This window comes from Peromyscus maniculatus, chromosome 13 (genome assembly GCF_049852395.1).
Source record: "Peromyscus maniculatus bairdii isolate BWxNUB_F1_BW_parent chromosome 13, HU_Pman_BW_mat_3.1, whole genome shotgun sequence".
NCBI lineage: Eukaryota > Metazoa > Chordata > Mammalia > Rodentia > Cricetidae > Peromyscus > Peromyscus maniculatus.
The window spans coordinates 56,009,983-56,024,328 of NC_134864.1; the positions used below are offsets into that span (position 1 = coordinate 56,009,983).

At 45.1% G+C, this 14,346-nt stretch overlaps 1 protein-coding gene across 2 annotated transcripts in view; it reads right to left on the reverse strand.

The window, feature by feature from the left end:
- The window catches only part of LOC102926693 (aldehyde oxidase 4), a 70,079-nt gene that overhangs the window by 27,342 nt on the left and 28,391 nt on the right, over positions 1 to 14,346 (reverse strand). For both annotated transcript variants that reach the window (XM_076550491.1, XM_076550492.1), the window contains exons 11-15: positions 14,180 to 14,331; positions 11,704 to 11,797; positions 9,942 to 10,051; positions 8,318 to 8,502; positions 6,408 to 6,570 (exon numbers count right to left, since the gene is read on the reverse strand). In XM_076550491.1, coding sequence (XP_076406606.1) covers positions 6,408 to 6,570; positions 8,318 to 8,502; positions 9,942 to 10,051; positions 11,704 to 11,797; positions 14,180 to 14,331 — 704 coding nt within the window. The remainder of the gene's footprint in view (positions 1 to 6,407; positions 6,571 to 8,317; positions 8,503 to 9,941; positions 10,052 to 11,703; positions 11,798 to 14,179; positions 14,332 to 14,346) is intronic.

Genomic DNA, 14,346 nt, shown 5'->3' on the forward strand with positions numbered 1-14,346 from the left:
CTAGAATCACAATCTCCCCAAACCCAGATGTCTATACACCAGTTTAAAAACACAATAATCAGCCGGGCGGTGGTGGCGCACGCCTTTAATCCCAGCACTCGGGAGGCAGAGCCAGGCGGATCTCTGTGAGTTCGAGGCCAGCCTGGGCTACCAAGTGAGCTCCAGGAAAGGCGCAAAGCTACGCAGAGAAACCCTGTCTCGGAAAAACCAAAAAAAAAAAAAAAAAAAAAAAAAAAAAAAAAAAAACACAATAATCAGTAACAGCCAGGACAGAGTCTTCACTAACACCCAGCAACCCCACCACAGGAGACTCTAAGAACTGCAGTATAGCCGAACACAAGACATGGACTTCAAATTAGTCTTTAGAAAGATGTTAGAGGTCCCTAAAGAGGAAATGATTAAATCCCTTAAAGAAATCTCTGGAAACATTAAGAGTGGGATGAAATGAAAACCAAACCCAAAAAACAAACAAACAAACAAAATCAGCTCAAGACTTGCAAGTGGAAATAGAATCAATAGAGAAAACCCAAACTGAGGGAAATTGTGGGGCCTACCTAGGTTACAAAGATGGTGCTGAGGGGAAGTTAGCCCAAGTTGTTTACGCTGAGATTAGATACAAAAATCAAGAGATGATGTCAGTGCATAAACAGCTCGACAAAGGAATGAGTACAGGGTGACCTTTAAAATGATTGGCTGGTTCCTTCCACACCCTCCTAGGGTTCTGAGGTTTTCTGCTATAAAAGAGGCTTACTGCCTAACAACAATGAAAGAGTTCTTGCTTGACTTGACTCCTGCTGGGTCTGATTGTCTGCGGGTATGAGGAAGGCTTTACCATGGGCTTTACCTTTCCTCTGTGGGCTTAACCTACCTTTCCTCCATTCCAGCACTCAGGAGAATGGTGGGGGGCAGAGACAGGTAGGTGGGATACAAATGAACACACACACACACACACACACACACACACTGGAAGGAACTCTGCATGTTCCCAAAGGAGAAAGGCAAATACCAACCTACCTACACATCCTTGATCTCCAAGAGTGATCTGCCTGCAAGGTATGCTGGTTCAATAGTGGCACAAACCTCGTGGGAGTAACCCTCCAATATTTGATTTGAATTAAGGCACACTCCATGGGATGGAACCCATACCCAAGAACCTGAGACTAGACAGGCCAGGGACCTAGGGAAAAACCAAATACTACTGTTCTGCTAAAGGAACATAAAAATGAATGACTCCTGATGAAACCCCGCTACACTCATAAATCATGCCTTGCTCAGCCATCAGAGAGGCTTCCTTCTGTAGCAGAAGGGAACTAATACAGAGACCCACAGCCAGACAACATGCAGAGAATGAGAGACCTTGGAATACTCAGTCCTAAAAGGGATGTCTCCATCAAATCCCTCCCTTCAGAGCTCAGAGAACTCTGCAGAAGAGGAGGCAGGAAGAGAAAGAGAGAGAGAGAGAAGAGAGAGAGAGAGAGAGAGAGAGAGAGAGAGAGAGAGAGAGAGAGAGAGAGAGAGAGAGAGAGTTTGGGGTGAAAGGCATCAAGGAATCAAGGCCTTCTAGACACAACAGGGCTGGTATACATATGAACCCACAAAGACTGTGGCTGCAGGCACAGGACCTGCACAGATCTACACCATGCAGGGTCCTAGAGTTGAAGTGGACACATGCCTCCACCCCTACCCCAGAAGTCATCTACAGTTGAGAGCCACTTCCCATTGAAAAATTAGTTTTTTCAAAAGGAGTCTCACTGGGGAAACAAAACACTCCAAGGTTAGGCCCCATGCCCAGCAGTAGATGGTCAACACAAAGCGAAGTCAATGGTATCTTTGGAGGTTCTTTGTTTCAAAATGTTGGAGCATTTTTTTTTTTTTTTGAGACAGAGTTTCTATGTGTAGCCCTGGCTGTCCTGGAACTTGCTCTGTAGACCAGGCTGGCCTTGAACTCAGAGATCCACCTGCCTCTGCCTCCTGAGTGCTGGGATTAAAGGTGTGCGCCACCACACCTGTTTTTTTTTTTTTAAACCTTACAGATTGTGTGTGTGTGTGTGTATTTTGTAGCTTTTTTATTTAAATTTTTTTCATTCTACATATCAACCCTTGTTTCCCCTCCCTCCCCTTCTCCCACTTCCCCCAACCTCCTTCTATCCCACCCCCATCCCCTCCTCATAGAGAGTAAGGCCTCCCTTGGGGAATCAACACAGGCTGGCACACCAAGTTGAGGCAAGAACAAGCCCCTCCCTCCTGCATCACGGCTGAGTAAGGCATCGAACCATAGGAAATGAATGGTCTCTAAAAAGCCAGTTCGTGTACCTGGGATAAGTCCTGGTCTCATTGCCAGGGGACCCACAAACACATCAAGCCATGCAACTGTCACCCACATTCAGAGGGCCTAGTGTGGTCCTAGGCAGGCTCCCCAGCTGTCAGTCCAGAGTCTGTGAGCCCCGCCCCCCGCCCCCCCCCCCCCACGCTTTGTGTATATATTATGGCTTCCAGTTTGGGGTTTTTATGGGATTCCTGGGTGTGGGAACGTATGTGTCTTCACATCACATCTATATGTGTTTCTTTTTTCTTTTTGGTTCTTTTTCTTGTTTGGTTGTTTTCTCATATTCTGATTTGTTTTTCACTTAATGTATTTTATTTTAATATAATTCTAATTACCTGTTTGTTTTCTAACTGGAGACAGAAAGAGTGTGGATCTAGATGGGGGTGGTGGTGGTGGGGAGGGATTGGAAGGAGTAGGGAGCGGGAGGGGAATGTAATCAGAAAATATTGTATAAAATTCTATTTTCAACAAATGGTGCTGGCATAACTGGATGTCAATATGTAAAAGATTACAAATAGATCCATATCTGTCACCATGCACAAAACTCAAGTCCAAGTGGATCAAAGACCTAAACATAAATCCAGTTACACTAAACTTAATAGAAAAGAAGATAGGAAGAACTCTTGAACGCATTGGCACTGGAGACCATTTCCTAAATAAAACACCGACAGCACAGACCCTGAGCACAACCATTAATAAATGGGACCTCTCAAAACTGAGAAGCTTTTGCAGGGCAAAAGACACAGTCAATAAGACAAAAAGACAGCCAACAGAATGGGAAAAGATCTTCACCAACCCCACATCTGACAGAGGATTGATCTCCACAATATATAAAGAACTCAAGAAACTAGACATCAAAGCTCTGAACAGTCCAATTAAAAAATGGGCTAAAGAGCTAAACAGAGAATTCACAAAACAAGAACTACAAATGGCTGAAAGACATTTAAAGAAATGCTCAACATCCTTAATCATCAGAGAAATGCAAATCAAAACGACTCTGAGATACCACCTTACACCTGTTAGAATGGCTAAGATCAAAAACACCAATGACAACCAATGTTGGAGAGGATGTGGAGCAAAGGGAACACTCCTCCACTGTTGGTGGGAATGTAAACTTGTACAACCACTATGGAAATCAGTATGGCGGTTTCTCAGAAAATTAGGAATCAAACTACCTCAAGACCCAGCCATCCCACTCTTGGGCATATACCCAAAGAATGCTGATACATACCATAAAGATACATGCTCAGCTATGTTCATAGCAGCACTATTTGTAATAGCCAGAACCTGGAAACAACCTAGATGCCCATCAACGGAAGAATGGATGAAAAAAATGTGGTACATATACACAATGGAGTACTACTCAGCAGAGAAAAACAATGAAAGCATGAAATTTGCAGGCAAATGGATGGAACTAGAAAAAATCATCCTGAGTGAGGTAACCCAAACCCAGAAAGACAGTTATGGTATGTACTCACTCATTGGTGGATTCTAGATATAAAATGAACAATCAGACCACAACCCATAGAACCATAGAGGCTATATATATAGCATGGAGGTCCCTAGGACGACTGTGGCATATAATAAATTTCAGTTTTACTCAATTATTGAAAAAAAATAGCCAAATGAATGGAAACACATGAACTATGAACCAAAGACTGAGGGGCTCCCAGCTGGATCAGGCCCTCTGAATAGGTGAGACAGTTGATTGGCTTGATCAGTTTGGGAGGCATCTAGGCAGTGGGACCAAGTCCTGTGCTCATTCCATGAGTTGGCTGTTTGAAACCAGGAACTTATGCAGGGACACTTGGCTCAGTCTGAGAGGAAGGGACTGGACCTCCCTGGACTGAGTCTACCAAGTCGATCACAGTCCTCGGGGGAGGACTTGTCCTGGAGGAGGTGGGAATGGAGGGTGGGCTGGGGGTAAGGGGAGGGCGTGGGAGGGGGGAGAATAGGGGAACCCATGGCTGATATGTAGAACTGAATGGTATTATAAAATAAAAAATATATATCACAAAAAAAAAAAGTAAGTAATAAAAATATAAGATGGGTTAAAAAAAAAAAAATCTCATATATCCCATGCTGACCTCATACTTGCTATGAAGCTGAAGATCACCTTGAACCTGGGATCCTCCGGCCCCCACCTCAGGAATGCTGGGATTACAGGCATGGGCTACCATACCAATCTGCCAGTGTAGTCTACAGTACTGTTTGAGGGGAATCCGATATAGCAGTCAGCTATTCACATCTCTTCCCAACTATGTTCAGTAACATCACACTGGTAGTGTGAAACTGGATGTTACTGGTAAGAGCTTCGTGATGGATTGTTTGTCTACTATGAGTGAGGCCTGGGTTCCATCCCCAGCACTGGAGGGGAAAAAAAAACCTTAAATAAATAAATAAGGTAGCAGTTGTACCACCTAAACTGGCAAACCTAAAAGCCAGGCTTGATTTATTACTTGGCGACTGTCTAGATTTAAGAAAATGATGGGGCCTGGGTACGGTGGCACATGCCTTTAATCCTGCATTTGAGAGACAGAGGCAGGTGAGTCAATAAGTTCAAGGCCAGCCTGGAGTTCCCAGCCAGAAGTACAGAATGAGACTTTGTCTCAAACAAAACGAAACAAAAGAAAGAAAGAAAGAAAGAAAGAAAGAAAGAAAGAAAGAAAGAAAGAAAGAAAGAAAAGAAAAGAAAAAAGAAAGGAAGAAAGAAGAAATAGAGCTGGGGTGGAGTCAGCAGTGTGGTTCAGTGGTAAGATGCTTGCACAAAGCATGCGAAAAGCTGTGGGCTGCATCTCCAGCACCATGGGAAAAAACGAAATAAATGTTGGCGATTGTTTAAAAAAAAAAAAAAAATTCTATTTTCAGTAAAAGAAAAAAGATATCCTTCCCTACACTGACAAGTGTCACACCTGCCAAGACACTGTGATAAAGAAGAATATTTTAAAGCATGAATACAAAAGAACAGTTTAGGGGATGTAAGTGAAAAAGACGGGTTATAAACATGTATGCACGGTATGTTTTCAACTTTGCAAAAATTATAAAAATATATAAAAATGTAAAATATACTCATGTAAATATAAGTAAATAATTGTATATAGCATGAAGTGCTAATGGTAGTTAAGGTAGGCTTATTATCTTATGGCTTATTTTTGAAATTTTGTTTCTATAATGATAGCATTCATATGCAATACATAAGAGAATTTAACGGCTGGGCGTTAGCTTGGTGGTGGTATGCTTGACCAACGTATTCGAGGCCCTGGGTTGTGTAATGATATATAATATATGAAAGAAAAAGATTTAGCTGATTATATATTATGTATCTGATATCTATATGCTGAACGAGTTAAGCAATACATAAGAGAATAGATAAGGCTATGTCATAGACTACAAGGATGATGCTGTGGATACAAAATGTTAACAGAAAGGATTGGCTGAACCAACAGAGCAGAGCTCTCAGTCCTAAGAGAAACGCGGAGGTGGTCATTTGTTTGCTCGCACATATCAAAGGGACACCCCATAGGCGTGAGGTAAATTCTAAGCAGCTACTGTGGGCATTGTTTTAAAGTATTAACCAAACTATCCTAAACACTCTCTCTCTCTCTCTCTCTCTCTCTCTCTCTCTCTCTCTCTCTCTCTCTCTCTCTCTCTCTCTCTCTCTCTCTCTCTCTCTCACACACACACACACACACACACACACATAATGAAAGGTTTAGAAGGACACACGCTAAAATATTTATAGAGATTGAATATGGGTGATAGTATTGCATGTAATGTTCCCATTTTGGGTCTGTTAAGTATTAAAATATCATTTTTCTTACTTCAACGAGAACATCTTTTTTAAAGAGGAAAAGATGCAGTTTGCTTACTGATGACTTTCCCTCGTTGTTGGTCCGTCTCATACGGCACCTTAGCGTTTATCCCGAGAGCATGGCCGCTCCCTTCTGAGACCCGGACCGAGGGGAGAAGGACCGGGGAGCCGCAGGGCCCCACCCCTGGCCCACTCACGGCAAGTTCTCAGCAGCAGGGCATGTTCCTTGTGCACAGACCCAGGCACCCTGGGGCCGGAGAAGCCCTTTACCATTCTGTTCAGCCACCGGCGCACTTTGAGGTAGAATTTGAAGAGCAAGCTGATGATGAGGGTCCGTCGGTACTCCACCATGCCGCCCTCAGCCGCCGGTGGGATGCGGATCTCCTCCAGAACCCACCGGCAGGCGTCACTCAGCATCTGGTCGTCCCAGTGCCTGAGGACAGAAGATGAACGTTTCACCCCGGAGCTAAGGGTGTTCCCGAGGTTTGTGCGCTCTGTCCATGGATGACGTCACCAGGGCTGGACCAGTTGCTGGGAGCGCAGCCTCTCAGGGAGCAGAGCTGTCTGTCGGTCCTCTGTCTTCCGCAAAGGCCCTTCCACTTTCTACTGGGGACGGAAGCAGCAAGCGCACCTTGCCAGTGCCACCATGCTCTAGGATGGCAGTCGCCAGGCCAACGGTTCTCAACCTGTGGGTCACGACCCCGTGGCTAGTCCAACCACCCTTTCACAGGGGCCACGGAAGGCCGTCGGAGGACACAACTATTGACATTATGATATGACACAACAGCAGCAAAATTACAGTTATGAAGAAGCAAAGAAAATAATTCCATGGTTGGGGGTCACCTCAACATGAGGAACTGCATTAAAGGGTCGCAGCATTTGGAAGGTTGAGGACCACTGCTTGAGACCCGGAGGCCAAAATAAAACCCTTCTCTTTGTAAATCACTCAGTCTCCGGTGTTTTGTTAGAGTAACAGAGTGTCGCAGCTGGCAGGCAGACACCAAACTACTAAGGCAAGGAAAAACGGGGTGCAACTCTGGCTATCTTTTAAGTCCAAACAAAATGCCCTTAAGATAGGCCACTTAGCTTTCTTCCCCTCCCCTCCCCCCTCCCCTTCCCTCCCCCTCCCCCCCTCCCTTCCCCCTTCCCCTCCCCTCCCTTCCCCTCCCCTCTCCCCTCCCCTGTCCTGCCTCCTGAATGCTCCTCCACATCAGGGCCCTTAAGCTTTTTCTTCAGCATCAGATCTAACAGCTGTCAGGTGTTTCTTTCCAAGTCTTCCTTTGTTCTTTTTTTAAACTTCATAAGCCGATAGTATGGATTTGTTTAGGTTAAAAAAAAAAAACAACGCCCCTGCTAAAATCACAGGTTTCTGAAATCTGGAGTCTGCTGTATGTCTCTGCGCCGGAGCCCCGCACACAAACACTGTGGACCACAGAGAAGGACTGGCTATCTCACAAGTGGCCAGTTTCCATGCTTGTCTTGGGAGTGAGGGTTTAATTCACTGTCTGAGGAGAACCATGTTAAATCCCACTTACTGGGAATGAACATAAATGGGTAAGTGAAAATGATTGCAAAAATACTAATTGGAAAAAATTAAAAACAAAAACAACACAAAACCTTCCTAGATGGTAGCCATGAGGAGCGTGCCAGGGACAGGGCTCTTCGACCTTTCCAAGGCTCCATCTTCTTGATGTAGATAAACACACTTTTACTTTTTCATCTTCAGGATTCAGTGTTGGAGATGTTTGCTTATTTTATAGGTTAATTACTTAAAACTAGTATCTACTCAAGCTCTGTAAGTTTTGCAATAATTGTACAAAAATCTGTGATAATAGAAGTATATGTACTTTGAAGGAGTGGGTTTTTGAGTGGCTTTCTTAAGATTTTCTTCAGAGTTTAAATATTCCAGATGAATATATATTATATATTATCTTTACATAAAATGTTATTTTGTATAAATATAAAATATTTATATCAATATTTGTATAAATTATAAAGTATTTATATACAAAGATATATATTCATAAAATCTCAAAAAGATTTATAAAAAACGTATTTATATAAAAATAAAAATATATATGCTTATAAAATCTTAGAAAGATTTCCACAAGTATAGCTTTAAAGAAAACTATTCACCCAGAAAGGTCTGTGCATGGTGTCCCAGGTGGGCTGCGACTTACCTCCCAATGAGCTGCTGGCAGGTTTTCCTTGCAGAGACCACAGTGCGGGCAACACTCCCAAAGAACATCTGAAGACCCTTGATTGTGTCTGTACCTTCTTCAAACTCCACACTCATACCAGCATTGACAATGGCGAAGGCATTTTCCTGACGCTGGGCCAGACGGAGTCCTGCCACAAAGTGCCACTAGAGACGGAAAAACACTCAGAACGGTTAGTGTGTGCCACACAGCAACTACTCTGACAACTTGTGGTGTGTGTGTGTGTGTGTGTGTGTGTGTGTGTGTGTGTGTGTGTGTGTAGCTGTTTGTATGAATGTGCACAAGTATGTGAAGGTGGAGGCCAGGGGTCAACATCAAAAGTCTTCTTCAGTTTTCCCCGTCTTACTTTTTTTGGAGACAGGATCTCTCACTGACCCTGGGGCTTACCAGTTGGTCAGGATATCTGCCCAGTGAGCTTCCAGGATCTGCCCTGTCTCTGTGTACCACCGTCCAGCCCCGCAGATCTGGGGTCACAGACACGGACATACATCATCACATCTACAATTTTTTTTTTTTAAATGTGGGTGTTGGGACTTGAACTTAGATTCTCACGCTTGCCACCACCGACACTCTACCCACCGAGTCATGTCCCCTGCCCTTTCGATGGGTATTTGAAATAAAGATCCAGCAAATGGTGGATCACACAGGCAGTGACTGACGGTAGTTCCCGTGAGTATTGCCCTGTGTGTTTCATTTAGAGCAACATTTAATCCTCAACAGCTCTGCTCATTTCCAATTCTGAGGACACACGTTCGTCACTTGTGCAAGGTCACAGCAAGTGGCTGGCCTGGGGTTCAGATTCTGCTTAAGCTCCAGGCTCTCAGCTTTTCACGGCATCGCCCGAGGCCACGAGGAAGTGACTCATGTGTTCGGGTCTTATTTGCTCTAAGAAGGCATCGGGGTGGATCAGACTGTGTTTGAGGCTGCTGAGTGAGCCAAGGGCCAGACAGGGAGATGATATACCTCAGATCCTCACCCTAGCTCCCTTCCACCGACTTCCAGCCCAGAGCTCCTCCGGTTCTTGGGCCATTCATTTCCCATCCTTGGTGATTGGGTTTTGTTTCCTATTTCAAGCCTTTCCCCACTAGGGTTAGGGAGCTTGAAGGAAGGAACCGTAGACCTTTGAAACTCTTATACTGTCTTCCAGGCTCAGCGCTGTGTGACAGAGCGGTAGGAACTTAGTACATAAATGATTTCATGCAAACTACCTAGTTCATAGCTATTGGTGATTGGCAAATAACTTCATAACACATTTTTTCAGTTCGTTAGAAACCTCCATAGCTGATACTGACTATAAATTTACATACTTCCGGCTAGGATGCATTTTCATCTATAACCAAGATTTCCACTCATACAGAAGCTTCTGTTGTTTGCAAGGCCAGTGTCCCTTTAGGCACATCCCCGAAAAGTCATAATGTGGCCCTTCTGTGGAAGCAACTGAAATGGTCATCTGGGGCTCGATCCCTCACCATGAGGGCCCCCAGACTCTCTCAGAGGCAATCATCAGCCACAGAGAGGCCCATTCTGTTTGGATGCAGAAGGCAAGAGGAGGTGTGTAGGCAGGTTTCGAGTACAGGAAGCTCACCTGGGTAGTGTAAGGGATGGAAACAGACACCACCACCTCCTCTGGCTTCAAGTTGGCCTCAGGTAACTCCTCAAGGAAAGCGCCATTTAAAGAAATCTGCTGTTCTCCTTCTGTTAGAGAGAATGATCCAGACTAAGACACATTTCTCAAACAGGGGACTACACAGTAAGCATCTGTAAGGTCTGGTGGAATGAACTGGTGTGGCCGGGAGCCAGAGTCCGGGGACTGAGATCTAGCCCCGAGCCTGGGCTGCCTGAAGCAAGTCATAGAAACTTTGGGGCCCAGGTTTCAGAATGACTGGGTGGAACCAGATGAACTGAAAGTCTCAGAGCCCATTGCACGCCACTCACCAACACTGGACTTAAAGATCTTTAAAGTTATCAGGGAAACAACCTGCTACAATGTATAACATTTCACAAATGAGAAAAGAAAGATCCAGGGAAGTTAAATTACTTTTCCAAACTGGCACAGTGGAGTGTGTGTGTGTGTGTGTGTGTGTGTGTTCTTTTTTGTGTGTTTCTTTTTTTGCGTGTGTTCATGTGGGTGTGGGTGCACATGTCTGTGTGAGTATGCTTGCACACGAGGGTGTCAGCCAGATGTCAACCTTGGATGCTGTCCCTCGGGTTCTGTCTACCTTGACTTCTTTGGAAACAGGGTCTGTCACTTGGTTAGGGAGGCTGGCTGCCCAGGGATCTGCTTACCCTCTCCAGCCTCTGGGATTACAAGAAGCCCCCCCAACCCCCACCCCGGGGGTTGAACTCATGATGCTTATGCAGCAAGCATGTTACTATGGAGCTTCCTTTTCAGCTCTATCTTCTTTTCTCTGACTAAAATCATAAGCACGTGCACTTTTTCTGAGATGCTTACAGTCATTTGAATCAGTCTTAAAACTATAACTTTAATTTAAGGGAAGGTATTTTTACAATAGTAAGTAGCACTGTGAATAGCATCAACTTGCTTTTCTTCCCTTAAGTTTAGATAAGTTTTCCTCCACAAAGCTCATATGTGACTAAAAAGAGAACTAATGGGTAGCATATATAAAAACTGACTTCTTTTCAGAACTAGGGAAAGAAATATGTCATAAACTTTAAAGCCGCGGAGAAACCTCTTCCTCTATCTTTTCCATTTATTGATTTATCAATTGCATGTGCATGTACTATGGTGCTTGCGTGGAGGTCAGAGGGCAACCTACAGGACTCTGGGTTTCTCCTTCGACCTTGTGGGTCCCCGGGATCACACTCAGGTGGCCAGGCTTGGCGGCAAGCGCCTAACCCACAGCACTATTACACCAGCCCTGATCCTTTCCTTGAATTTCTTTGATGTTATAACTTGGGCTGCTTATAAACGGGTCAAATGTTTAAGAAAAGTATCAGAGACATTAATCCAGTCTCTACGTACAGAACAGCTGGGGGACAGAGGCAACAGCTTCTGCCTCAGGTGTGAGGAGATGTCTGAGCGTCAGGGGGCCAAGTAAGATGTTCTCGGGTCCCCATTTCATAATCTACAGCAGGATCTATGTAATAATGGTAGTAGAAAATCAAATTCCCAAAGCTCGTCTTCTTACATTTATTTATTTATTTATTTATTTATTTATTTATTTATTTATTTAGTTTTTCGAGACAGGGTTTCTCTGTGTAGCTTTGTGCCTTTCCTAGAACTCACTTGGTAGCCCAGGCTGGCCTCAAACTCACAGAGATCCGCCTTCCTCTGCCTCCCAAGTGCTGGGATTAAAGCGTGTGCCACCACCGCCCGGCCCTCTTACCTTTAGATACCACATTGATGGTAGCATTTCCTGCTGCCAAAATGGGGTTGAGGTCAGAAAAGTTAGGCCGGCTCACCACGTGCCCTCCTAAAGTCTGAAGAAAAGAGGGCATCGAAAGAAGCTTCATTCAGTGACTTGACAAGTAAGGAATCGTGTGCACAGAGATATTGTATACGTTTTCAATTCCCCCTTTGCTCTGCAGAAAGACCCGGGAGCGTTTGGAAGCAGCTAACCCATCCAGACGCCATGCTGTGCTCAGCTCCCACTCTTGACCCGCCTAACGGCCACCTAAGCCGAGAAAGCGCCCGAGTGCAGTGGAACAGTTTCTTGGAGGAACGGTCCCAACAGGAATTTGTGTTTGTCCGGAAGCCTTCCTGGGTATGCACGCTCACTCAGGAAGCCGAGAAAGAGAAGCCAGCAGGTTAGGGGAAAAGTGGGTGTGACACACACCCACAGAGGAAGAGAGTCCCCTATAGGGAAGGTGGAGAGCCGGCAGCCCCATTAACAGACCTGGAGAATGGTGCCTTTACATCTAGGATGGCTGCCTAATTTCCCCAGACTCCCAAGTCAGGCCTAGAGCCTGTCTTCTTTTTGATGATAATGCACAAACAAGACTCTCTGAGTCATCCCACCGCCAATACCCAAACAATGTATTTGAATAGATAATAACAGATGGTGGGAGCTAAAAATACCTTAACTAGTTAAAAATGTGAGCGGGACAAAGAAACCAACTGGGCAATTCTTGCTCTCCCTCCAACATGTCAGTCTTAAGTCAGTTGGCTCATCATTTTTTCCTAACTATTGGAATATCTATGTCAATGGATACTGATATAGGAAAAGATGGATTAGGAGAGACTATCCGGGTGCTTCTCTGTGGCCTTAAACCTCCAGGCAAGTCTGCTGAGGAGAGGCTTGAACAGGGGTCTTTAAGGGACTGATGGGAACAAGTTCAATGAGAGGAGCAAAGTCCTTCAGAAAACGGACATAAAATACAGATTTGAGAATATGTAGGAGATTTGTGGATCAACAGAAGGCCAGAGACAGTCATGAGAAATCTATATGGCTGGCCCTCCCACCACCTCCCACCCCACCCCCAACCCTGCCCCCAACCCTGCCCCCTCGTCCTGATGGCTTGCTCATCATGCGATGGGGAGTGATTTGAGCCCATTACCATGAAATCTTTTTTTCTTTTTTTTAATTTTTTTTTTGGTTTTTTGGAGACAGGGTTTCTCTGTGTAGCTTTGTGCCTTTCCTGGAATTCACTTGGTAGCCCAGGCTCGCCTCGAACTCACAAAGATCTGCCTGCCTCTGCCTCCTGAGTGCTGGGATTAAAGGCGTGCGCCACCACCGCCTGGCTGTGAAATCTTAAGTAATGGAAAAACCCCAGTAAGTGAGACTTCTAGACAGCTGGGGGTCAGAGGGTGTATGCATGGAAGACACATCAGAAATGGACATCAGAGCAAAGGTCTAAGAGGAGAACCAATCAGAAGAGCATCTGGGAGGGCGGGATGTGGTGGGCAGCCATTCCAGCTTTTTTTTTTTTTTTTTTTTTTTTTTTTTTTTTTTTTTTTGGGTTTTTCGAGACAGGGTTTCTCTGTGTAGCTTTGCGCCTTTCCTGGAGCTCACTTGGTAGCCCAGGCTGGCCTCGAACTCACAGAGATCCGCCTGCCTCTGCCTCCCGAGTGCTGGGATTAAAGGCGTGCGCCACCAATGCCCGGCCTCCATTCCAGCTTTGATCTGGAAGTTCTAACCCCCTATTGAGGCTTTGGTAACTGTCACGCCTACAAGGCGGGGCCAAGAGAGGACCCTGAAGACCCGAGATCCAGATGTGCCTGATCTATTGGTTCCTGGACCTTGGATGCTAGAGGTAGACCAAGCAGAGTTCTCCAGAGAACACTGCCAGACTGCGCTGCCTGCGTCTTTCCCAGCACCCTCAACCTACCTATCCCTTCATTTGTAAGTTGCGCCATTAAATAAATCTCCCTTTTAACTATGTGGAGTGGCCTTAATAATTTCACCAATAGCGGCATAAGACATGCATGCTTCATAGATGGCTGGACAGGACCCTAGACATAGTCCCATTTGGCTGGACTTTAATTTCCAAACTCAAGTGACTGCAGTTTAAGGAGTTCAAATGACTTGCCTAGGAAAACTGGGGCAAGAATTTGTGCTTCTTCTGACTCTATATCATGATTTGTTATATCACTTTACACACACACACACACACACACACACACACACACACACACACACTTGTGACATCTGTCATTTGGGGCACACACACACACACACTTGTGACATCTGTCATTTGGGGCACACACACACACACATTTGTGACATCTGTCATTTGGGGCACACACACAGGTGACACCTGTCATTTGGGGCACACACACTTGTGACACACATACACACACACACACACACACACACACACACACACACTGTGGCTCAGTTTGTAGAACAATAGAGAACGTACAGCCATATTCCTAATCTGGGGCCCTGCAAGTGTCCTCAGATGATTCAGGAGGGCGTGGTAGGTCTTGGTTTTCTCCTTTGGTTGCTCCGAAACCAGAAAATCCAGGGCATCTTTCAACTGTGCCAGGCTGTATGCTGCCCCTACTGTTGCCCCTGGAAGCAAGAGAA